Source organism: Aotus nancymaae, unplaced genomic scaffold, assembly GCF_030222135.1.
Source record: "Aotus nancymaae isolate 86718 unplaced genomic scaffold, 86718_ANA_hifiasm-v0.15.2.pri h1tg000032l_0, whole genome shotgun sequence".
Lineage (NCBI taxonomy): Eukaryota > Metazoa > Chordata > Mammalia > Primates > Aotidae > Aotus > Aotus nancymaae.
The window spans coordinates 22,983,404-23,009,531 of record NW_026988445.1 but is presented as its reverse complement, the minus strand read 5'-3'; the positions used below and the strand labels follow the sequence as shown (position 1 = coordinate 23,009,531).

At 43.2% G+C, this 26,128-nt stretch overlaps 1 protein-coding gene across 4 annotated transcripts in view; it reads left to right on the top strand.

Annotated features, from left to right (window-relative positions):
• Positions 1 to 24,504, top strand: part of ZP4 (zona pellucida glycoprotein 4) — a 58,276-nt gene extending 33,772 nt beyond the window's left edge. For 2 of the 4 annotated variants that reach the window (XM_021666921.2, XM_064383635.1), the window contains exons 2-13: positions 16,249 to 16,684; positions 16,969 to 17,090; positions 17,176 to 17,278; positions 18,256 to 18,408; positions 19,215 to 19,402; positions 19,899 to 19,996; positions 20,881 to 21,011; positions 21,178 to 21,367; positions 21,439 to 21,589; positions 21,892 to 21,970; positions 24,070 to 24,177; positions 24,359 to 24,504. In XM_021666921.2, coding sequence (XP_021522596.2) covers positions 16,510 to 16,684; positions 16,969 to 17,090; positions 17,176 to 17,278; positions 18,256 to 18,408; positions 19,215 to 19,402; positions 19,899 to 19,996; positions 20,881 to 21,011; positions 21,178 to 21,367; positions 21,439 to 21,589; positions 21,892 to 21,970; positions 24,070 to 24,177; positions 24,359 to 24,486 — 1,626 coding nt within the window. In that variant the 5' untranslated portion in view covers positions 16,249 to 16,509 and the 3' untranslated portion in view covers positions 24,487 to 24,504. Of the gene's footprint in view, positions 1 to 13,043; positions 13,117 to 16,248; positions 16,685 to 16,968; positions 17,091 to 17,175; positions 17,279 to 18,255; positions 18,409 to 19,214; positions 19,403 to 19,898; positions 19,997 to 20,880; positions 21,012 to 21,177; positions 21,368 to 21,438; positions 21,590 to 21,891; positions 21,971 to 24,069; positions 24,178 to 24,358 lie in introns of all 4 variants that reach the window. The other 2 variants (XM_021666920.2, XM_021666922.2) reach the window with 2 other exon arrangements.
• The last annotated feature ends 1,624 nt before the right edge of the window (positions 24,505 to 26,128 follow it).

Genomic DNA, 26,128 nt, shown 5'->3' with positions numbered 1-26,128 from the left:
TTGAGTTGCCATTGAGCTTTTCTCCATAGGTTCCCCAAGGCATGGTTCCTTTAGTGATTGGCAGCACAGGTGTGTTATACACGCCTCTGCCAGCTGCAAAGTTTCACTCTTTGAGAGGCTGGTAGGACTGCAGGTTAAGGGCCCATTTAGATAAAATGGGCTGTGAGAAACCTCCTTCTGCCTTCTGAAAGTCACATTTCAGTCATCCACCTCCCTTCTCCTGGGAAGCACAGCTTACATATCCCAAAAAGAAGGAACAAGAAAATACAACAGAATGAGAAAATATAGAAGAAACAGAACCTCATAAAAGGGGTACAAGATAAAAAGCAGGTTATCTACTTAAATTTGAATTTCAGGTATATAATTTTTAGCACAAATATACCCATGCTATATTATTTTAAACTAAAAAAGTTTATTAAAATGTATATTTAAAGGAGAATGCTAGTTATTTATTTGCTATGTTTAGTAACCCCAAATGACATCCATTCATTCATTTAATAAATATGTTTTGAGTGCAACTATAGGTCAGTTACCGTTCTAGCTGCTGGGAGTCAACTGTGACCAAGACAAAAATTCTTTGTGGAGCTTTTAGTTCATAATAAAAACCAAACCTAGGTGCCTGTGGAATCTGAAAGGCTGCACTGCCTGAGGGGTGGGCCTCACTCACCACTCTGCACCAAGTATTCCCCCATCAACAGTTATGCACTTGGCCCATGAATATTTGCAGTCCATTTATTAAAGCACTATTTCCTTAAGGGGATAATTCACACCAAAATATTAACAGTGATCATTGTTGAGTTTGTGAATTTGAATGCTCTTACTTTTCCTACTTCTCTGCATTTTCTACATTTTCTAAATGAGTACATATTACTTGTAAAAATAGTATAAATTTTTCCCTTACCTCAAGTTGCCAGTACAACTTTTTCATTCTTTATTATTTTAAATATTTTTTATTATTTATCAATGAATGGTTCAAGCCCTGATCTGCATCATTAGAAGGAAGTGCTGGGATTACAGGTGTGAGCTACTGCGCCCAGCATTATGCCTTTTTCACGTTGTTACAGAAACTTGTGATAGGACATCATGTCTGATACTAGATGCCAATATCAGGTTAGAAAGTACACTGAAGTCTTCCTGTTTCCTACCTCAACTACACTGATCAGGTGAACATGTGGTTGTTTTCCAACCTTGACTAGTGTCAAGTTGAAAAGCATAGGAAAAAAAAAAAAAGAAGGAAGTCTATTATCTACCTCTTAGATGCCTCTTACCTCCTGAATTGTCCAGGTACTTTTTAGAAGTCCAAAAGTAGGGAGTGTTGGGAGAGCAGACATGTCCCCACCCAAGCAGTGCCAGAACTAGAATCTGCTCACTGCCTCCCGAAGTCTCTATTCCTGTTGAAGGCTTGCCTGTATCTACTCCACCAGCAGGATCTAAGCTTCCATCTGAACAGATACCTGCTCAGGCCTGTCTCTAGAAGGGTCCACCCACTCCTTTAATGTTAAAATAATCCAATGTGCCACTAAATATGCATAGTTCAGGGCTCAGATCTTTCCATTGCTACACACAGCTACCACCCAGGGACCAGTTGGCTTTCACACGCCTACTCATGGCTGGTTCTGCCGTGTCCACCCACCTCCTTGGTCCAGAACAACTCAATCTCCTCCCCAACCAGAAATCCATCCTGTAGAGGTCCAGTAGCCTGCCCTTTTAAATACACAAAACACAAAAGATCTGATTATACTCTTTTTCACTATACAATAAGCAGGGTTATTGTTCAGCCTCACCCATCTAAAGAAGATACATCAATAAAGCCAGGAGCTCTTAACCTTCCCCAGGAACCCCATCAGCAATTCCAGGAAGACCAATACCCATCCTTGAAGATGGGCCGTTCTCTTCTAAACTTCTGCAAGGCATATTTCTGGCTCTTGTTTCAGTGGAGGCAAAAAGACAAATGTAATCTCTAGAAGGACATAACATTGCATTTACATTAAAATATAAAATAAATCACACTCCACCCACATCTCACCATTCAGCAATGGACTTACTATGGATTCCTTAAGCTCTTATGTCAGGCAAAACTCTCTTCTCATTACCTTTATCTTACAAGGTAGCTCATAATGGTAGAGCCACCCATTTGGGCTAATTTTTAAAATTAAAAATAAAGTCAAATGGACCAGAGTAATGCAGCCTGACCCATAAATTTAACTGTTTTTTAAAAAATAATAGTTAAAAACCAAACTATTTTTAAAATAATATTTTATTTCATTGCTATTGATATGGTCTCATGCCTAAATAATTCATAACTGTCTATATATGATTTTTTTTAAAAATAGTTGCCTTAAACAGACTTCTTATCATGTGAAAAAAACAGGGAGATTTTTCAATTTATCTCAGGCTACTAGCTAACATTTTGATCAGATTGAGGCAAAATGATAATTAAACAAGTTAAACCCAAATCATGTAAGGCTTGTGTCATAGGATTTTAGTGCAGTAAAGGGACTTTAATTATGATCAACAAGGATGTTTCTATTATCCAACTGACAAAACTGAGACCCAGAGGCAAATGCGCAGAATTACACAACTAGCTTGCCATCCATCCAGCAACTCATGAGTTGACAATTCTTTTTTTTTTTTTGAGACGGAGTTTCACTCTTGTTACCCAGGCTGGAGTGCAATGGCGCGATCTCAGCTCACCGCAACCTCCACCTCCTGGGTTCAGGCAATTCTCCTGCCTCAGCCTCCTGAGTAGCTGGGATTACAGGCACGTGCCACCATGTCCAGCTAATTTTTTGTATTTTTAGTAGAGACGGGGTTTTACCATGTTGACCAGGATGGTCTCAATCTGTTGACCTCGTGATCCACCCGCCTCGGCCTCCCAAAGTGCTGGGATTACAGGCGTGAGCCACCGCGCCTGGCCGAGTTGACAATTCTTATGCACCAGACCTGGAGCGGGAAGTCCAAGGATGAGTAAATTGCTCATGGAGGAGTTCACTGTCTTCATCAGAGTTGGAAATAGAACCCAGGTCTCCTCAATCCTGGGCAAAGATCTCTCCTTCTCAGGAAGACAGGCTATTGGAATGTCGCCTGCTCTATTTGAGACATTGGAATAAAATGCAATTTAATGCCTGGTTTCATTAGCAGATACTTACCCAACCCCACATCCTGAGAGTTTTACTAACCATTAAGGTGTCACCTACAACAAGTAGACTAATAAAGCTGGACAACAAAGTAGATTTGGGAAATTAATTATTTCCAAAGTCATGCAAATAACATTCAACCCAATGGTATTATCAAATTTCCACATGACATTAAATGCTTTCTCCTTCATTTCAAGCCACTGCTAAATTATCTATGCCCTGGAGCATGAAACTGCAGTGCGTAAATCAAAACAAGTTCTTTTTCTTTCCTGTGCTATTGCAGTAATGTCAATTTGCCACATCACTTAGTATCAGAGAAGAAAGCTCCAGATGGGATGGGGGGGAAACTGGGCAGTGAGCCTGATCACTTAGGGGCAAAAACTTGGGAATTTCTGACCAAAGTGAATTCACACAGTTTCAGAGGAAGTGAATTCAGAAGAACCGGCCCCCGCTTCCTAGATAGTCTCAGTTTTTATTTCAATTGTATTTACTTGTAATTCTCTCCCCACCATTGACCCCCTTGAGCTGTGTGTAGAATACCATCGTCACCTGTTGTTTAAATTTGTTTACTTATTTATTTTTACAATTTTTTGATGGCTTATCATGCTGAGACAAAACCCAGACTAATCTACCTTGGGAAGCATGAATCCAAGTTCTTTTAACTGCGCAAAAGAAAATCTATATGCACATATTACCAGAGGAAGCAGCTGCAAGAAGCTATTTGCTTCTATGGAAAAGTCCTTAGGCTAGGATTTAGGAGAGCTGGGATCTCCGTCCAGGTCTGACAGGAGATCTAAATTATTCATGCCTTTATTCTCACTCCTAGGGCGTTGGCACAGGAAAGGAGCTAAGGCTACATCGTCCATCAGACTCATCGCTCAGCACAAATCCCCTTCTCTACTGGGTGTGACCCTTTACGGTCTCCCACCTATATCCTGTCCATTCCTTATTCTACGTGTTTATTGATCATTTTTGCCCTTTGCCCTATAATATTTATTAGTCATTAATTCATCAAATCTAGACTAGCCTCTTTCCGTACCATCTATTTTAACACTCTCGAGCATCATCAGCTGAAACCCAAATTCTACCTTTAGACAGTCTCAACTGTAATGTCACTGGCCTCCCCCTGCGCTCAGGTCCTAGTCCCTTCTATCTGTATCGCATCTTTTGTCACTTGATTATATAATGTCTCATACTGGTGTTGGAGATTTTTTTGTGGTTGCATTATTTCTGAATTGCTTCACTGTATTTGCCTTGACACTCATCTAAGTCTTAAAATCCTTCTCTAAATAGTCTAAAGTCCTAGTTTCTTGTCCCAATTCTCTCTCATATACGCCCAACTAGTCGGAGCAAAGCCAGTTAACCTCCATTTTCTCATATAAAAAATAGGAGCGCCCTAAAATTGTTTGCAACTCTAATATTCTATAAGTCAGTGATTTTATATATTGTTTAGAAATTCAGATTTGTCTTTTTTGGTTTTATTATTAATACTCCTTTCGATCCCCAGCACAATTACACAGCATATAATAGATGCTGAATCCAGGAAGAAGTTTGACAGAGGCCAGTGAGATTATTTCCCTGGCTACTCTTTGTGGAAGTGGCCAGAATTCCAAGGGTTAAAAGCAGGTGTCTTTGGAAGTACCCCTCAATGACTAAAGGCTTTGCTATTATGCTAAGAGCATCAGAGGTCTCTTTTTTCTCAAAGCATAGGAGAAGATGATACAAATGCAGCTCAGTGTTTATTGCAAACCTAAAAAATCCATCTTCAGAGCTTACAATTTTCAACCAACAAGGGGCAATTCCCTTACCTCCAAACAGCAGGAGTCTTCTGTCTCCTTAAATAAAGAGAAATACACGGCACGTCACACATCAAGCAGACCTGATTTAAGAAGAAAGAAATGAAATGACCAACCGTTTCAGTTTGCAGTTTGCAGACAGAGTGAGATCTGATCATCCTGGCATGTTCCTCATTTTCTGCTTGAGGAAAAAATAAAGGATCTCTATGAGAACTGTCTTAGGTTATTAAAGTGAGATGATTGCTTCAGCCTTTCTAAAATGTTTCATAATATTAATGTTTCACTAATGATGTTTGTAATATACTCTGTGATAAATGCCTGCCAAAGTCTTGTTCTCACCAGTGTCGCTGTGTGGGATGGTAATATGCATGACCCCAGCCTCTTACACAGATTGGACTCATTCATTAACCAATGCCATTGCCAATTTGCATCTCTGATCCACAAGCCATTTTTTCCCCCACTGTTATCTAAATTTGTCCTTGCAACCATTTTCATCAATTCTGGAGACTTGTGAGTAATAGCCTCACTGCAGGAAAGGAAGTTAGGTGCTCTCCAGTGAGGCTATCAGATGAGGCCCACAGTCAGCTTCCACGGCAGACTCCTAGTGGGAAGCATTCTATGGCCTTTTGAACTTGTGGCACTTCCAGTGGCAGGTATCAGCCTAAAACATAGTGGTTGGCAGGCTTCTGCTGAACTTGGAGGCACCCTACTTTATCTTTTGTCAACATCACAAGGAATTCAGATGGCTCTGCAAAACTGAGCTTTGAAGTTTAAAAAAAAGATAAAAAGCAACCTTGAATAGATTCTCTTGTTCTGACTCTAACCTATCATTTATATGTGAGACTAGGAAAGACAAAAGAGGAGAGTGATAAATGAATGGAGGAGGAGAATATCGGTAAGGGAATTCTCTGGAATACTCAGCACCCAGCCAGAAAAGACAGCCCCCAAATCGCACACACTAATAAAATGTGAGCTGCTGACCGTTCTTAAGTGAAATGCATAGGAACATTTTAAATTAGTTTATTCACGATTTCATTGTTTGATTCATTGATTCATTAACAAGCATCATTGCCAGATATTAGGCTAGGCATAGGGAACACATGTGTGATTAATTATTGCTCAGAGACTCTTATCTTTAAATGCCATGAGACTAAGTCTCTCTCATTTACTGTTATGTCCTCAAGGCTAGCACAGTCTGTGACAGAGAGCATCTGATGAGAGAGATCATTGAGACAGAAAAAGAGAAAGAGAGAGGGAGGGAGAACAAGAAAATTAGGGTAAGAGAGAGCTTCCCTTTATCCCTAGCAACTTAGAAAATATTTGACCCAGAGTTGGGGCCAGGTAAACATTAGTTGTTTATAGTAGAAGTAACGTGATTTATTTCCAAAGCACTGACTACCCCATATGACTTGAGTTATTTGTGTTCAGGCTGAATAAAAATATCCTAATGCAGAAATTTCATTATTGATATTTACTTACAGGGAAGTGAACATAGCAGCTACTTGTCTTCATTATATGTCTTTGTATGTGCACAAATATGTTTTGGCAAAATCATTTAACTAGTGTCCCTTCTAGGGAAAGGTGTAACAAAGGTTAGAAAAGAAGTCTGTTTAACCGAATGCCGGGAGGACAGCTACCTCTTGAGGTAAAAGACAGACCAGGGAGTAGAGGGGCCTGCTGCTTCCTGGGGTATTATTGATGTTTAAGCTGAATTCTCAGAATATTATCCACCCGTTCTGTAAGTATTTTTTTAGGCCTTGCTATGTTGGAGGCATTGAGTTAGAAAGGACAGACTACCCCAAAAAAGATACTGTGGTCCTTTTCAGAGTAAGGGACCTAGGCAGAGGAAGGAACGATTAAGATACGCTGAAAAGGACCAGAGAGAGGAAGGCACTAAAATGATCAAGGGGAAGGATGAGGCTGGGCACAGTGGTTCACACCTATAATCCCAGAACTTTGGGAGGCGGAGGCATAAAGATCGCTTGAACCCAGTTCAAATCTGCAGTGAGCCATGTTCGTGCCACTGTACTCCAGCCTACCAGCCTAGGCAACAGAGTGAGACCCTGTCTCAAAAAAAAAAAAAGAAAAAGAAAAAAGGAAAGAAAAGGAGGTGGGGACAGAAGAATTTCCAGAAGAGATGATGCTTCCGTTAGGTTTTTTTTTTTTTTTTGAGCTGGAGTGTTACTCTGTCGCCCAGGCTGGAGTACAGAGGCACTATCTTGGCTCATTGCAACTTCCACTTCCCAGGTTCAAGCAATTCTTCTGCCTCAGCCTCCTGAGTAGCTGGGACTACAGGTGTGTACCACCACGTCCGGCTAATTTTTGTATTTTTAGTAGAGACAGGGTTTCACCATATTGGCCAGGCTGGTCTCCAACTCCTGACCTCATGATTTGCCCGCCTTGGCCTCCCTAAGTGCTAGGATTACAGGCGTGAGCCACCATGCCCAGCCCAGTTAGGTTCTTTCAGAAATAAAAAATAAAATAAAATAAAATAAAAAATAGTGGCTCTCGCCTGTAATCTCAGCACTCTGGGAGGTAGAGGCGGGTAGATCACCTGAGGCCAGAAATTCAAAACTAGCCTGGCAAATGTAGTGAAACACGTCTCCACTAAAAAGAAATTAGCCAGGAGTTGTAGCAGGTGCCTGTAACCCCAGCTACTTGGGAGGCTGGGCCACAAGAATCACTTGAATTCAGGAGGCAGAGGTTGCAGTGAGCTGCAATTAAACCACTGCACTCCAAACTGAGTGACAGAGCGAGACTCCATCTCAATAAATAAATTTTAAAAAAAAGAAATAGTGTAAAAATAAAAAACAGAGTAAAAAATATAAAAATAAAATAGAGCAAGCAGGCACACACACATAAACAAAGGCTAAGAGAGTATTTCAGAAAAGAAAATGCACAGGGCACAGCAGAGGGGAGGAAGGGATCAAGGGGGGTTTGGGAAACTGCAGAGGCTTCTGCTTGACCAGCCACTGGGAGAAAAGAGGCCATGCTGGGTGACCGGAGAGGACTCGGGTGGCCATGCTAAGGAGACGGGATCTTATAGGAAGTCTCATTCGTATGCTGAGGTAAGCTCAAAAACACAGATGGGTGGCAGAAAATGAAGGAGGCCTTGCAAAACCAGCTCCCCTGTAAAGTATAGATGCAGGCCATTTAGATAATCAAGAGTTCACTCATCTAACAAGTACTGTCTGAGCACAAGAGGTAAGCAATGTGGAGAAGACAAAGGTATGACTGACCTTCCACAAGGGGAAAGTAGAATGCGGAATAGTCACTCCCTAAAAGGAGTACTGATAACACAAGAAAACCCAATGAAGAAAAAACAACCTCCAGCTGGGGGATTGGGCAGTGCTTCGGGAAGAGCACCTGGAAAGCTCTAGCTCCTGGCAGCGGTCCTCAAGCTTGAATGTGACGAGAATCACCTGGAAGGCTACTTAAACTCAGCGCTGGGCACACGGCTGAAATTTCTGATTCAGTCGGTCTGGAGTGAGACCCACAAATTTGCATTTCTAACAAGTCCCCAAGTGATTCTGCTCTTCCTGATCTAGGAACAAAATTTCCAGAATCTCTGCTCCAAAGGAAAATTAGGAATTGGGGCAAATACGGATGAGGCTGTGGGCATTCCAGGAAGCAGAAACCGTGTACATAAAAGGCACATTAGTAGAAAAGCAAAGCAATATCCTGGTTACAGTCAAGTTAGGGTCATATAGAAGGAGCACAGCGTACAGCTGATCCTTGAACAACATGGACTGAACTGCATAGGTTCATTTCTACACATACTTTTCAACAGATACAGTCGGTCATCTGTAGTCATGGGTTCCACATCTGCAAGCAGATGTAGATGGCAAATACAGTATTCATGGGATACGAAACCCATGGATGAGGGTCAACTTTACCTATACGCAGGTTCTGTAGTTCTGTCTGCCAGATTTGGGTGTGCGCAGATTTTGGCATCCTCAGGGGTCCTGGAAGCAATCCCCCACAGATACCAAGGTAGGATGATATAAAATACCATCAGATGCAAAACCTTCATGAATTAGTTAGCTGAGAGCAATCAACTCCAGTTAGCTGAGAGCAATTGTGCTAGAATAGTTATCAGGCCTAAAGCAGTGGCCAAAGCAAGAATAGCTTTCGTGTGACCAGCACCCTTCCTCCTAAATGTTCTGCTCATGAACTACCCCAGCCCACCAGGTCTGGCCACTCTCTAAACTGAAACAGCCACTAGAACCAACCAATTCAGCCATGGGGTGCGTAACTGATTCCTTCCCTCTAAACAAAAAGGAATTACAAAATCCCTTTAGTTTAGTCAAGGCAAAATTGGGAATTTTCAAAAGGGAGTTTAACAGGGAAAGACAGACCATTTTCATTTCATCTTTACAAAAAAAAAAATCTAGCCCAAACAAAGTTTAACTTGGCTGGTGCAATTTCAAAACAACTTACAAGGTATTATAGGTGGAATTATATCTCCCCCAACAAAAATAATATGAAGTCTAAGCTCCCAGTCCCTCAGAAGCTAATCTTATTTGGAAATAGAGTCTTTTTGGAGGTAATCAAGTTAAAATGAGGTCATTAGGGTTGGCCTTAATGCAACATGGCTGGTGTCCACATAAAAGAGGAAATCTGGACACAGAGACAGATACACACAAAGGGAAGACTATGTGAAGGCACAGGGAGTCCAGTGATGTGTACAGACCAGGATCAGAGTGATGCATCTACAAGCCAAGGATCATCGAGGGTTTCTGGCAACCACCAGAAGATAAAGAGGCAAGGAAATTCTGCCCTATAGTTTCCATGGCCCCACTGACAGCTTGATCGGAAACTCCTGGCCTCCAGCACTTTGAGACAATAAACTTCCTTCGTTCTGAGTCTCCCAGTGAGCCTTACGTTCTTAGGGCAGCCTTAATAAACTACTGCAGAAGGCAATTTCAAATTCTGTGCATACACACAGGCACACACCCACACATACCACACTCATCTTGGCATTTGTCATTTTCAATAGTATATATCCACATGTTGCCCACTGTCCTATTAAGTAGCCTTTGGAATCAGAGTAATAGCCCTCATTCTCAACCAAAATTGCACAGAAAGATTTGTTTCGTGTTGTTTTGAGTAACTGCTAAAGAGGATATGTTTTCCCAGGGGTTCCCTTGTTCTTTGCATGACAATATAAAATTAGCTGTTACCACCCACACTCAAATGAAAAGCCAGTCAATGGTGCAGTGGCACCTGCCAATCTCAGGCCTGCCCAGCTGCCAGTCAATCTGGCCATAAACTTTGTTCCTTCTGCCCACTTTGTCTTGCTCTGGAGTGAAGGAGTAATTTCCCACAGGCTAGCACACATAATTGGTAAGTGGGTAGGAGCCACTTTAAATGCCGTGTCTATAGAAATTCTAAGACACACTGCTTGAAATCACTAGAGTCAGGGTCTTCCTATTTCTGTTAGCATTTGAAAAGTTAGAACTAGAACCCATGGCAATTATATGCTTTGATAGAGATGGAATGTTGGAGGAGACCCTACTGGTCTGTGGTGCTCAGACTTACTGTTACCCACAACGACAGCCTGTCAACCCCATGGCGTAGAAAGAGGAGAACATCATCCAAACTTAAGTAGATGGCAAAAAGGTGGCAGAAGGGCATGAACTTCAACAGAGACAGTCTGTCTGGGACAGAAAATTTACACTAACATGTTTTTTTTCTCTCGAGACACAGTTTTGCTCTGTCGCCCAGGCTGGAGTGCAATGGTGCAATCTCAACCCACTGCAACCTCCGCCTCCTGGGTTCAAGCGATTCTCCTGCTTCAGCCTCCCAAGTAGCTGAGATTACAGGTGCATGCCACCATGCCCAGCAAATTTTTTGTATTTTTAGTAGAGACAGGGCTTCACCATATTAGCCAGGCTGGTCTCAAACTCCTGACCTTGCAATCCACCGCCTCGGCCTCCCGAAGTGCTGGGATTACAGGCGTGAGCCACCGTGCCTGGTCTACATTAACCTTATCTGTAATTACCCACCCAAAAGTCCTTAATGTTATTTTATTTTTTAATTTGTCATTTGCATATGTTCACGGGGTACAAGTACAATTTTGCTACATTGATGTATTGCATGGTGGTGAAGTCAAGACTTTCAGTGCAAAAGTTTTTAATTTTAGCTCTTTTTCTTTCTTTAGCAACTTACTCCTCTACCTCTTTACCTATTCTTTCACTTTCAGAAAGAGGAATATCAATATATGGTTGACCCTTGAACAATACGGGTTTCAATCTCATGCGTCTACTTACACGCAGGCTGTCTTCCACCTCTGCCACCCCTGAGACAGCAAGACCAACCCCTCCTCTTCCTCCTCCGCCTACTCAACATGAGGATGACAAAGATGAAAACTTTTATGGTGACCCACTTCCACTTAATGAATAGGAAGCATATTTTCTCTTCCTTGTGACTTCTTAATAACATTTTCTTTTCTCTAGCTTACATTATTATCAAAGGACAGTATATAATGGAATACATATAACATACAGAGTATGTGTTCATCAACTGTTTGTTATTGGTAAGGCTTCTGGTCAACAATAGGCTATTAGTGAAATTACCTTTGCAAAATTATGACATAAGAGAAATCTGACATAGTTGACTCTATCTTGCTTCTAACCTTCCAGCTGTCATTGGTCATTCCTGGGAGTAGGCCAAGCTAACTTTGGGAGAAATTTAGTTTATAATTTAACCTTAAAGCAAGGTTCATAATAGCCCTTCCCAACACTAAACCACCTTTGTAAAACTAATGAAAGTCTACAAGGTTAGGATGAGAGGGGCTGGAATTCTGCTAAGATCTAGGTGTACTTATAGATGACCAGGCATCGTTCTGTAGGTCATGAGATGTGTAACTTCCCCCAATTATTCCCATAGATAACATCACTGTTGTAGAACCTAAGATTGATATGTTGGGATATTTTTCAGACTCTTGCATTCTGGCAACTGACTGACCCCCACCCAAAGGTACACTTGTGACTCGACCCAACTGGTCCTGTGGTCCCCAGATCCAGAAGCAAACTCAGTGCACAAGGACCATTTTCCGTACCACTAAGAGTGCATTCTCAATGAATCAGCAGCACCTGTTCATTAGTCCCCTGCCCACCAAACTATGCCTGAAAACTTGTAACCTCCAAGCCTTCAGAGAGACTGATAATAACTGTCTCCCATGTGGCTGGCCTCACATCAATTGCACTCTTTCCTCATTGCAATGCCACGGTCTCAGGGAATTGATCTTGCCTGTGCAGGAAGTAGGACAAACCCATCAGGCAATTCCATTAGTTACATTTTAGGGGGACCAAAAAACTATACATGGGTTTTTGGCTGCATGGGGGGTTTGGCACCCTTAGCCCCCACATCATTCAAGGGTCAACCATACTGACATTCCTCTCAAAGTCCAACTATCCATTCAGTAGGGTCTCCTCCTGCCTATGAAAGGGAATGATGATTTGCCACCCATCATGGTGCAGGTGGGGAAAGACATCAGAACAGAGCAGGTGCTGTGTAGTCGCATAGGAGACACTTCAGAGACAGGTCTTACACCTCGGACATAAAAGAGGTACTGAAAGAAGACACTCGGTAATAAAAGTCATTGAAACTGACTGAATTACACGTCATTCTTGCTTGTTGAAAAGGAAAACCATGTAAATACTTACAGCAAATTAAGTTTGACATCTTCCTTCAGAAGAGAAGCGTCCTAATTTCCACCACATGCCGAGAGCAGCTGGATGCGCCATCCTTGCTCCCTAATTACTGATTAACACAACAATGGTCTAATCATCCCTCCATATTTGAGGGATAATTTTGATTATTGCCTCTCCACACTTGAAGTGGGCTTCCTGGGGCCTGGTTTGACTGGTACTTCACTCTCCAGTTAGGAGGACCCTGCTCCAGTCACAGCAGGGCAATCACTGTGCATGTCAGGCAAGGAGTCTGTACTCGGTTGCCAGAAAGCGTCGTACAACAGCTCCATGCTGTCCAGACCTCGTGTGGTTATGTCCCTGGTCTGCAGTTAAACTGAAATACTCAGATGTAAATATGACCAGATGGAAGAAGTTTTTTGGAAATCACTGTTTGCCTTATCCCAGTGACACAGGTTGCCCTCAAGACCTGAGTGGCCAGATCAGTGAATGAGGAATAGGCAGCTTGGCTTCAGTGTGGGACTTTTGGTAAGCAACACAATGGGAATCCTTAAGTCCACCTACAAAATGTGGGTCATATGAATACTACCATGACTATGGTGCTTATTTTGGGTGGGAGGGTTATTATTATACTTTAAGTCCTGGGGTACATGCGCAGAACATGCAGGTTTGTTACATAGGTATACATGTGCCATGGTGGTTTGTTACATCCATCACCCCGTCATCTACATTAGGTATTTCTCCTAATGTTATCCCTCCCCTAGACCCCCTACCCGCTGCTATCCCTCCCCTAGACACCCACATGTGATGTTCCCCTCCCTGTGTCCATGTGTTCTCATAGTTCAACATCCACTTATGAATAAGAACATGCAGTGTTTGGTTTTCTGTTCTTGTGTCAGTTTGCTGAGAATGATGATTTCCAGTTTCATCTATGTCAACTATGGGGCTTTTGATAAGTCTGTACACATTAGGATGCTTCATATTCTGTTTGTAATGTCACTAAAACAATTTTTTTTAATGACTGGGTGATTCTAACATAAGAGAAGACAAAGAACAGCCTTGCCCTCTCAGATTCAAAGGACAGAGCATTCATGCTGTGATGATAGTGGGGAGGATATTTTTTCTGTTAAGCCTGGGGCTTCTCGAGATGGATCACACATTATCAGTGCATTTTCCCATCCTGAAATTAAGTGATGATGTTCTTGGAAGATTCCGCAGAGGAATGAGCATGACATTACCTAATCCCAGCCCTGCTGGCATTAGCTTGGGATCCATCTTTGACCCTCTGCAGCATCAGAGAGATTGGTGTGGTTCTGGGTGGACTTCGAGATAGCTCCACATAGTTCCAGACTTTTGTGATTTTTCAACTTCATTATGAAAACACAGGACCTCATTTGGGAATGCAGCCTCACAAGTGTAGGCTGTTCCTCAGACTCCCTGCAAATGGAGGGCAAATGAATGCATTGCTTGGCATTTGCTTTCCATTTGCCACCCAGCTCACCTTTCTCTCCCAGGCTGGTCCTGTTGATGTTAGTGATAATGTAGCAATTATGCAACAAGCACTGTACATGTATTATTTCATCTATGATCTAACAATCTTGTAATAATATCGTCCCTGTTATCATCCCTGTTTTACAGACATAAAAACTGTAACGGAGAGAAAGAGATTAATAAATTCACAGAGGTTGCAGAGTAAGTCAGAATTTGCACGCAGGTCCACTTATTGTCGAAACTCGTATGATACAGTATCCTATATTGCCTCCTTGATGCTTCACTCTCCTTGACGTTTCACTGCTCTATAAAGCGATATTAGTAACTCTAGTCGGGAGACCGGCCTTTTAACTGCTGAGACATCTCGTATGAGTCAAATCCTCAGATTCTTTCTTATGTGTGCAGTCACATGATATTTACTTGAAGGAAAAATATCTAAGGGTTATGAGTTTGAGCTCATAGCAAAGGAAATGAATTTGTACCTGTGAGGTTTGGAAACCACATTTGCAAGGGGGTTAGCCCTAGGACATGGCCACTAAAGAAAGCATATCCATGGATTTAATGTTTACTCAGAGAACACTGAGTGCATACATCCAAGGCACTCAGGATACAATGACAAATAAAACAGTCCCTGGCCTCACATGCTTCTAGTAGGCAAACTGGATAAGAAAGAGGTCATTACAATCCAACATGGCAAATCCTGTGAGTAAATGGCGCATGATAACCAGGTGGTGGGCAGCTAATCCAGGTGGATGGTGTCAGGGAAGCCACATTTGTCTCTGAGGGCAGAATCCAGCATTCCATCTGTGTCATTTTTCATCACGTGGCTCAAAGGGTCACCAATTTTCCCAGGAAGACGCATGCTTATCTGTCCTCTTTCATTAGTAGAAGAGAGCTAGAGATACCTAGTGACACATTCTCAGGCTATAATGTTTAGTCAACTGAGAAATGCCAGTCTAAATGCAGTCAGGGGACAATTTGGGAACATTGGTGGGAGACTACAGAAGACGACTTCCCACGCTCTCGTCTCTCCAGTGGGGAACGTATCCATTCATCCCCAAATCTTTCAGAATTCCTCTACGATCTGGTCTGACATTAGTCTAAAGAGTGACCAAAGTGTATAAATTGTAGTTTATGTGGAAAACAAAAATGTAAAAGGCAAGCAAGAAACCCTGACATCTTTATGAAATATGCCTGAAATACAGCTAAATTATATATGTGTGTGTGTATATATATATATATATATATATATTTTTTTTTTTTTTTTTTTTTGAGATGAGTCTCATTCTGTTACCTGGCTGGAGTACAGTGACAGGATCTCAGCTCACTGCAACCTCTGCCTCCTGGGTTTAAGCGAATCTCCTGCCTCTGCCTCCCGAGTAGCTGGGACTACAGGGGCCTGCCACCACACCAGGCTAATTTTTGTTTTTTTACTAGAGACAGTGTTTCCCTATATTGGCCACACTGGTCTCAAACTCCTGACTTCAGGTGATCCACCAATCTCAGCCTCCCAAAGTGCTAGGATTACAGGGATGAGCCACTGTGACCAGCCTGCTCAATGATAAAATTTTAAAATCGCTGTAAGAGGCAGAACTAGTTGGAGGAATTCATGGCCTAATCCACATTTCCCCCAGAGCCTGTGAGCAAGCACTGTAGGACAGTTACAGCAAAATGAAATGCTCTGGAAGTTGTTGATAGATTGCTGTGGTAGGATTCTCTCTTAGGACCAGGAAGGGGTTCAAAATCAACCTTTCTCAGGAAACAAGTTTAGATTTTCATAGAATTTCAAGACAGACTCTAATTGTATGGGAACTTTTCTAGAATGGATGGAGAAGGTGACAAGGCTTCTCAAGGGCCCCAACTCCTACCCAACAATGTTGACTGAGCACTCATTGCTTGGCTAAACCCCATGCCAGGCACTTGACATTAGAATCTCTCATTTAATCCTCAAGCACACCAGTGCCAGATCACATTCCCAGTCTACAGATGAGAAAACCAAGATTCAGAGAGTTCACAACTTACCCAGACCCCACAGCTCATAGATGGCAGTTCCATACCCAAATATGCAAAATTCTAGAGGGAGGCCTTCTGAAGTCAGTAAGCTAAATAAACTATGGAACAGATGCAATACTGAGCAACCCTGAGGAAGCTTTCTTTCCTTTTTGTTAGCTAAAAGTTACTACATTTTTCTTGGGCTCTGAAGTCTGCCTGGATTGTGGTGTTTAATATGAGGCAGCTGCTGACTGTGCCCCAAAGCAACTGAAGCTAGAAGAATTATCCTTTCTAAAGGCATCCCACCTGAGTGTCACAAAGATGTGCAGCTGAAACCAGGCCTGCCTTCTGTATATAAAGGAATCTGGGCAGGAGACCCACTGGCTCTTGGGAGAGGAGGTGGAGAGCTTCCAGCCGGCGGGAACTCCTGATAGCATCATGTGGCTGTCACAGTGCGTCTTGCTGTGTGCATCATTATCTCTTGCTTTGAGTGGTCAGCATAAGCCTGAGGCATTGAATTACTCCAGTGTGCTCCATTGTGGACTGGGGAGCTTCCAGTTTACTGTAAACCTCAGCCAGGAGGCAACGTCTCCTCCTGTACTAATATCTTGGGGTAAGTTTGTATGACTTGACTTGCTTAGCCAAGCAATGGTATATCTCCTCTAGTACCTAAGAGTTCTCCCTAGCTTTCTGTCTTGATACTTTCCCCCTTTCACATCTTTCTGCAAAAGAAATCCTCTAAGTTACAACCACCTCTGATCTGAATCTGATTTCCCTCTTGTTCCTCTTACTGATAGTTGCTCCTTGGGGTCTAATGGCGAGGCTGACTGTCCTCTCTGGCACTGGTGATGATGGGGACTGACTGCTGTGTGTTTTCACCTCTCCCCACCCCTCCAGACAAGCAAGGGCTGTTGCACAAGCTGCAGAATGACTCTGACTGTGGCACCTGGATAATAAAGGGTCCGGGCAGCTCTGTGGTGTTGGAAACGAACTACAGCAGCTGCTTTGTCACTGAGTGGGTGAGTATGACTCAGTGGCCAGGGACGCTGGGTGGAGCCCCTCATGCTACTATCCAGGCTGACTCCCAAGGGCCTGTCTCTCCAGGACTCCCACTACATCATGCCAGTCGGAGTTGAAGGAGTAGGTGCAGCAGAACACGAGATGGTTACGGAGAGGAAGCTGCTTAAGTGTCCTATGGATCTTCTAGGTAAAGGCTGGAAGCTCTCACGTTCTGGGTGTGGTGAAAGTGCTCTTGGTTTTCTCTGACCTGCTCTGTGCGGTGACACCTGGCACTAATGAAGGATCATCTCCCAACTCTCAACTCCATGGGCAGTCCTTAGGATAACTACCAGTTGAAAGTCCTCAATACCGAGGCACTGTGGGCAAGCACCTCAGGTGTTACCTTCCCTAATCCTAACCGAGTGCTATCAACATTACTGCTATCACCTGCCAGGAAGTTTGCCCAAGGCCTATCACTGATGAGTGACAGAGCTGGGATTCAAAGAACTCTCCCAGAACCAGGAGCTTTTCACCCATGGGAAGAATCGTAGGGAAGAAATCTAAAGCTAGCAAGGGGACTTGAAACATCTCCACGGAGCTGGCCGTGCACTGAGATGAGGACACAAGCCTCCCATACCGTCAGCTGGGGGCTAGCTGATCATTTCCCTAGGGAATATGGTAGGAAGTATGGTTCCTACTCCAGAAAGTCTTGCCTGAGAGCCTGTCCTCAAAGTCAGAACAGACTAAAACTCACAATTTACTGCTCTGCTTCCCAATACATAGCCGGGATGGGGAGCACTAATAAAATGAGGAATCACAGGCCCCACCCCAGTTCTGAACCAGACCCGAACTCAAAAACAATCTTCAGATAACTCATACCCACACTAGGGCTTGAGAAACCTCTAAGGAACAGAAGGAAGGATTGTTACTTGAAGGAGTAAGGAGCCCCCACCGCTTCCACCAATCTTGTCAGCGTTCTTATTTCAAAAAATAATGTCGGGACACTCTTACAAGGTGACTTAATGTTGACAGCCTCCCAAGACTGTATCTACAAGATGGAATAGGTACACCTAATTCAATCATCTATATATCTATGGGAATCCGATGTCAATGGCTTGTAACAAAAGGGTATTCAAGACTAACTTTTCCATGACCTAACTTGAGTTACTCTTTTTCAAAACCTAGCCCAAGATGTTCCAGGTACTGACTGGTGTGGGTCCATCCCAGCAGAGGACAGGCTGCCATGTGGACCTTCACCCATCTCTCGGGGAGACTGTGAGAAACTGGGCTGTTGTTACAGACCTGGAGAGGTGAATTCCTGCTACTATGGAAACACCGGTGAGTAAGTGACCACACCTCTACCACCAGCTGAAGAAACGTGTGCCGATTACAGTGAAACCCGGAGAGGGGTTTGCTCAGAAGGCAAATATCAAATGATAGCAGGCTGCTATTTGGCCATGTGACCTGGAACACTTGATCCCAATGTAACAGACCTTTCTACAGCTTCCATCGTCTGTTCTCCCAGATCCAGATATAAAACCAATAATGCTCAGACTTGAAGGCTATGTGCCAGGTAATTGCTAGTGCCAGGTAACTGCGAATTGACAGAAACTTAACTTTTCCCCAAGGAATAGCGACTTAGGGTGATGTTCTGGGATTGTTTAGGGAGCCTCACTTTACAGCTATTGCTTTCTGCATGTCTCAAGTCCTACTCCGAGATTTTCTAACATAAACTCGCCCTCAAAGAGCATGTATAGGTTGGTGCAGAAATAATAGCGGCTTTGGACATTTCATTGTGGCAAAAGCTGTGATTACTTCACCAATCTAATACATTGCACACTCTATTCAAAGACCTTAACTGACAAGCAAAATAGGTAGGAGCTACTAGCCCCTTCTTACACATGAAACTGAAGTAAGGAGGCTCAATACCTTGCTTGAGGTCCCACAATGAGTCAGGGAGGCAAAACTCAACCCCATGCTCTCATTTAGATGCTGGGTTAAACTAGGCGATCTTGCATTGAGGTCATCAGCTGGGAACACCAGCTTCTCAGTGGGATTAAAAGTAACGAAGTGGTTAGACTCTCATCTGGTTCTCCCCATAAAGGGAGAGATGACCTGTCTTCAACACAGCTACTCTGTTTCAGTGACTTTGGACTGTACCCGAGAGGGCCACTTCTCTATCGCTGTGTCTCGGAACGTGGCCTCGCCACCACTGCTGTTGGATTCTGTGCACTTGACCTTTAGGAATGACAGTGTGTGTGAACCTGTGACAGCAACGCAAGCCTTTGTCCTGTTCCGGTTTCCATTCACTTCCTGTGGTACCACAAAACAGGTGAGCAGTCGGGCTCTGTTCCTGGCTCTGGAAGTCAGGTGGGAACGCCCTAGTAACTAACGGGGGAGAGCTGAAATACTTTGGCGACGAAGGATATGCGTGACTACTGCTTGGAGTTCAGGAGAGTCTCTAGGGCAGGAGAATGCCTCATCACTAAAAGTTAATCTCCCCTGGGTGTTTAGCTAAGACCATCACAGCTGTGATCTAGTTAAGGGGTTGTCTTTGACGAAGCTAGAGGAAAGAAACCAGGGAGCTGACTGGAATTGGTAGCGCTTCAGCTGTCTCTTCTAGGTAATCAAATTCCCCTTCCAATTCCTTTGTCCTGAAATAAGGCAAAGTGGTAACTGACCAGGTTGCTGCCGCTGTGTGTTCTTGCCTCTGCTGAAGGAATAGGAAATGTAACAGACAACAGGGTGGTGTTGCGGGGACTCAGAGCAAGTGGAGTCAAGCAGCATAATGCTATCAGAAATGAAGATTTTTCCATCTGTTTCTGTAGATCACTGGAGATCAAGCAGTATATGAAAATGAACTGGTGGCAACCAGAGATGTGAAAAACAGGAGCAGTGGCTCCGTCACTCGTGACAGCATCTTCAGGTAAGGTCGTGGGTAACCTGACCCTGCTTGGCCAGAACGACTTCCCCTCCTGCATAAAACAGGAGTTCTCGGTAAGCCCTTAATCCACAAATGAGCACTCCTCAGCAACAGGAGAACCTGTCTGCTACCTTGGTTCACTAATCACACCGCCCACTACTTGATTAAGGCCATCTGCGTTGCTGTCTCCAATCCACCTAAGCCTCAAGCTCACCTGAAGTTGTGCTATTTCCCTTAACTGGATTCTCTTTATTTTGGCCTTCTCCGGTCTCCTTTTCAGCCTAAGTTTTCCCATTCTGTCTTGGCCTTCTCCACTGTCCATGCTGCAGCCAAAAGAATTCCTTTAACACCTTGCATCTGTCAGATCACACATCTTAAAGCTATGGAAAAACAAAGCTTTCAGATGAGCATCAGGACCCTGCATAAAACAGCTCCTACTTCATCTCCAGCCTGTTCACTTCTAACATTCTCAGTCCCTCACTCACTATTCCTTGACTGCAGACTGGTTCTTCTGTGGAACTCATAGGGTCTCAAGCACATCCTTGCCTCCAGGCTTTGTCCTATATAGGGTGAGGCTCTCCCTCCTAAGTTTTTTTTCTTTTACCTTCATATAAAGGTACCTGTAAGGTCTTCCCTGATCTTCTCTTCAGTAGGCATCTGTTTCTCATGATACATGTTGATTTCTTTATGCTTCTCTCCAAGTCAAACGTTGGTCCTACTTGGCATATTGCTCTCCCCAACTAAAATACAGCTCCCGGCAGGGCAGGAATGATATCCTTCACATTTGTAAATTTCCCTAGCACTTAATGGTTCCTTGAGTTAAGAAAGGATGTATAACTGGCACCCACCTCCCACAACCCACTAGCTAAAATCTTGTTTCTCTGCAGGCTCCGTGTCAGCTGCAGCTACTCAGTAAGTAGCAACTCTCTCCCAGTTAACGTCCAGGTTTTCACTCTCCCACCACCCTTTCCTGAGACCCAGCCTGGACCCCTCACTCTGGAACTTCAGATTGCCAAAGGTATGACCGCCTTGGCTGGAGCAGCTGGCCTATAGTCTAAATCCAGTCTTCTGGGGCATGAAGATCCTAACTTAGTAACAAGACACTTAGAGCTGTTTAATGGGGCAACAGTCTCTCAAGTCACTGAGACGTTACCACTTTAAATCCTTATTTTGGCCTCTTGCAGATAAAAACTATGGATCCTACTATGGTGTTGGTGACTACCCAGTGGTGAAGTTGCTTCGGGATCCCATTTACGTGGAGGTCTCCATCCTTCACAGAACAGACCCCTACCTAGGGCTGTTCCTGCATCAGTGCTGGGCAACACCCAGCACAGACCCCCTGAGTCAGCCACAGTGGCCTATCCTGGTAAAGGGGTAAGTGGTTCTTCCATGCATCTATGTTGAGACTGTCAAGCCCATCCTGACTGCTGGATCTCTTGGTCTAGATGCCCCTACACTGGAGACAACTATCAGACCCAGCTGATCCCAGTTCAGAAAGCCTTGGGTCTGCCATTTTCCTCACACCACCAGCGCTTCAGCATCTTCACCTTCAGCTTTGTGGACCCGACAGCGGTGAAGCAGGCCCTTAGGGGACCGGTAGGATCTTCCCTTCCATGCCCCTCACCAGGGCTCTGAACCTTCCCAGCTTAGAACTCTTTCCGTGTTCTATTACTCCAGCAGCCAAGGAAGCCCTTTAGTGCTGGCTGTTGGTAATGCCTCAGAGCACCCTGTGTTACCAATCACATGAATGACATCTGTCAACTGGACTCTAGTTCTTTAGTGCTATTGTGATACCAACTTGGACCACATCAATTTTCCAATAACTTCCTTAAACTTCTTCCTGGGGAGACCCATGGCATGGTGATACTACAAATGACCTGAATTCTCTTGGCTCCCAGGTGTATCTGCACTGCAGCGTGTCAGTCTGCCAGCCTGCTGAGATACCATCCTGTGTGGTAACCTGTCCTGATCTCAGCCGTGAGTATCTGAGCTGTCAATGTTCAAGGACAGACTTGAAGAAATCTTGAGTCCCATGTCTAACCTTTCCTAGCCTCTGGCCAAATGACTCACGCTGAAGATTGATCTTATTAAGGATTCTTTAAGTACTTACAGTGCCATAGAACAAAGATGACTAGCTTCCCAGAATCCCATGTCTCCTGAAACAAGCTACAAATACTCTGGTAACTCTCAATCTTAGCTTTTTCTATATAAACTTGAATTCATCCAGGAGCCAAGGCAGTTTATGGCCTATCTTATGTCTCATTTTAACAAAATACACCTGGATAGTTGACAAACACGTCTATACCTGCTTGACAGGTCTGGCAATGCAGCCTAAAGACCTGTAAGTAGAAGGACTGGACCTAAAATGTACTCTCCAGTTGGTTGGGGCCAATGCTTCTAAATAGTAGTGTATCTACATGTCTCTCTGGTTCTACCTGTATTTGTCTAGCCTGATTGAGGTGGAATTCATAACCTCTGAAGCTTTAAGTCCCTTCCAGCTCTGAGAATGGGACCAGTCATCTGTTTCTACCAGGCCTCCTGTGATCCTGAGGTGCACCATAGTAACTAAATAGTGCTTACTATGCAAAATACAACATCAAATAATTTAACACCTTCAAATATGCATACTATCACTACTTCTAAAGAACAGATCATCTTAGATTGAGGTCCTACAACTGACAAATAGAATTAGAATTAAAACAATTCTACATTGTTTATTTTGAGACTAGCTCTTGCTCTGTCACACAGGCTAGAGTACAATGGCATGATTATAGTTCATGGTAGCCTTGACCTCTTGAGGTCAAGTGATCCTGCCAGTTCAGTCTCCCAAGTAACTAGGGCTGCAGGCATGTTCCACCATGCCCAGTTTGTCTTACTTTTTTTTTTTTTTTTGAGAGGGAGTTTCTCTTTGTCCAGTCTCCAGTGCAATGGTGTAATCTTGGCTCACTGCAACCTCCAGCTCCTGGATTCAAATGATTCTCCTGCCTCAGCCTCCTGAGTAGCTGTGGTTACAGGAATGTGCCAAGACACCCAGCTAATTGTATATTTTTAATAAGGATGAGGTTTCACCATGTTGGCCAGGCTGGTCTTGAACTCCTGACCTCAGGTGATCTGCCTACCTTGGCCTTCCAAAGTGCTAGAAATCCAGATCTGAGCCACTGTGCCTGACCTCTGTTTTATTTTTTATAGAGAGGAATCTTACTATATTGCCTGGGCTGGTCTCAAACTCTAGAAATCATTTTTTTCCCCACATTCTACCTGCATGTGTTCTTTCTCACTTTTTTTTTTTTTTGAGACGGAGTCTCACACTATCACTCAGGCCGTAGTGCAGTGGCATGATCTCAGCTCAATGCAATCTCTACCTCCTGGGTTCAAGCTATTCTCCTGCCTTAGCCTCCTGAGCAGCTGGGACTACAGGTGTGCACCACCATGCCCAGATATCTTTTTTTTTTTTTTTTCTTTTTTTGCATTTTTAGTAGGGACGGGGTTTCACCACATTGGCCAGGATGGTCTCGATCTCCTTACCTCGTGATCCACCGCTTCTGCCTCCCAAAGTGCTTGCATTACAGGCCTAAGCCACCATGCCCAGGGCTGTTTCTCACTTTTTCATTTTCCATTTGCATCTTTCTTAACACAACAGGATACAGAAAATGTAAAGCTGTACTCATATTTCAAGTAAATCAAATTGTTTTACTTCATTTGTAAACCAGATCTACACTTTCTCATTAAATTGTTTTCTCTGTACCCCAGCCTCCAAGTTGTTTTAATAGTTACCTTTGAATCACAGGGAAAGATCTCTGAATTACAAACATCTTACTGTCAAAGTACTCTATTTAGAAAGGGATGGCAGTTCAGAGATAGTTTCACCAGGACTTTGGTATAAAGATGTTCTAAGGCAATGGCATCAGATACAAAATCTCACTTGTTCAAGTACATATTAATATACTTAATGAGATTTTTGTAAGGCACAGAACCAAGCTTTACATAGAGAGACTTGGCCTTGTACCATAACACTTTCTATCCCTGCCCTATGTGTGCAAAAACCAATGAATTACTAGGTCTCACTTCTCTAACAGGAAGAAGAAGAAATTCTGACACCAGTTTTCAGAACACTACTGCTAGTGTTTCTAGCAAAGGCCCCATGATTCTACTCCAAGCCACTGAAGACCCTCCCGAAAAGCTCCGTAAGTATCCAAGAGGGAAGAGACCGAACTACCAGCCAAACCGAAGCTCCTTCCTCCTTCCTACTCCTCATTGTTCTAGTCAAAGGACATTGACCTTCCAATAGCAGAAGACTGCTAGTCTTTGTCAGGACACAGAGTCACTTGGTTTTAGCACATACTAATCTACCTCTCCATCCTCCAGGTGTTCCTGTAGACTCAAAACTTCTGTGGGTGGCAGGTCTTACTGGGACCTTGATCCTTGGAGCCTTGTTGGTATCCTACTTGGCTATCAGGAAACGGATGAATTACCCCAACCAAATGTGTCAATAAAACCAGATTGTACTCCCAGCCTGTGCTGAGCTGCTCATTTGAAAGGTAAAAGGTTAATTTTAGATGAGTTCATCTGTTCATGTCATTTTCTCTCAAGTTTGGTGGCAGTATTCACCTGAGAATAGAATAAAAACTGATACGACTTCACACTTAGTAGAGGCCTTAGCTCAGAACATGGAATAAAACTCTTCCATAAGATCAATGAAACTAGGGTAGAAGTCATTATGAATCTAGATCACTGGTTCTCAAACTTGAACGTGCCTCAGGATCACAGGAGGGCTGGTAGAAACAGATGACTGATCCCATTCTCAGAGTTTGATTCAGTAGGTCTGGACAAAGGTTTAAACTCTCATTTCTAACCATTTCCTAGATGATGCTGATCTTCCCTGGTCTGAGCACCAGGCTTAAACCAACATCTAGAACCTTGACTAAAAGGTATCTGATTATAGGTTGGCCCAACTGGAGGTGGCTTGATCATTAGAGACTTGGTTTTGATGAGCCAGAACTGACAAGTAGTTTCCTAGTCTTAGTTCCTTTTTTTTTTTTTTTTTTTTTTTTTTTAAAGGGGATGGGGTAGGGATACCATCACTGACTTCTCAAGTTAAATGTCCTGTTTTAAGGAACTTTCTTGTAACTGATGCTGCTGGTCAGCCATACTCCAGGGTATTCTCTAATTTCACTGAAGTTCTGAAACGAATCCTGGTTCTATCAGTTTCACCTACTTATTCTTCAGGGAATAACTTGTAAACTTTCAGCAAGTCAAGGTGTTACACTCCTGAACAGCTGCTCTGTTAGCCAACCCTACTTCAAATTGCTAAACACTATCCTTACAGGGATACTACATGCTTTTCATGCAACAAACTGAGAAGCTTGAAATGAACATACTTGGGCCTCATGAAAATGACAGGTATGCATTCATCCCCAATGTCTAGAATATAGGACAGCTGCAAGTCAAATAACTTGCCCAGGGCTACCTGAATAACACAGATAGACTCCAGTTCAAGTTTTAGCACTAACTTGTACTCTTAACTCCCCATAATACTGGAAACTGAGTTCTTGAGAAAGACTAGTTACCAGCGCTAGCATAGATGCAGCTTCACGAAAGGTCGTTTTAGGCTTATGGAAAGATAATGGCTTGGGGAGATCATGGCTATGTTACATGCAAAGGTCTGTCTGTTGACCTGTGCTGAAGGCTGAGACATTTAAAGAAGAGTAGTCTGGCTGCAGTGGGGTAGTGTTGGGTGACTAGGTTAAACAACTCAAGTATAACTATAAGCTACCTTGGCAATCAGATGAAACTTAATTGAATATTGAATATTTTAATATATTCAAGGTTTCGCTTTCTTATTCAATGTCTGAACCAGTATACTCACAGCAAATTTTAATTTTAATGTTAAACATTAATTGGAAATACTATGTACTTCTAGATATTAGGTTGTTGGGAAAACTTATACCTAACCATTTTCCAATAGCTGAATAGTACCTGTTCTAAACTAAAATTCTTGCACCAACCAGACTTCAAGTGCTCAACAGCTGCTGCTGGCAGAGAGGTATTCTAGCCAGTTGTGTTATGACTCAAGTCTACTCGATTAAAATGTAGATTGCCCGTATAGGCAGCATAGGAGGCACTGGGAATAAAGCA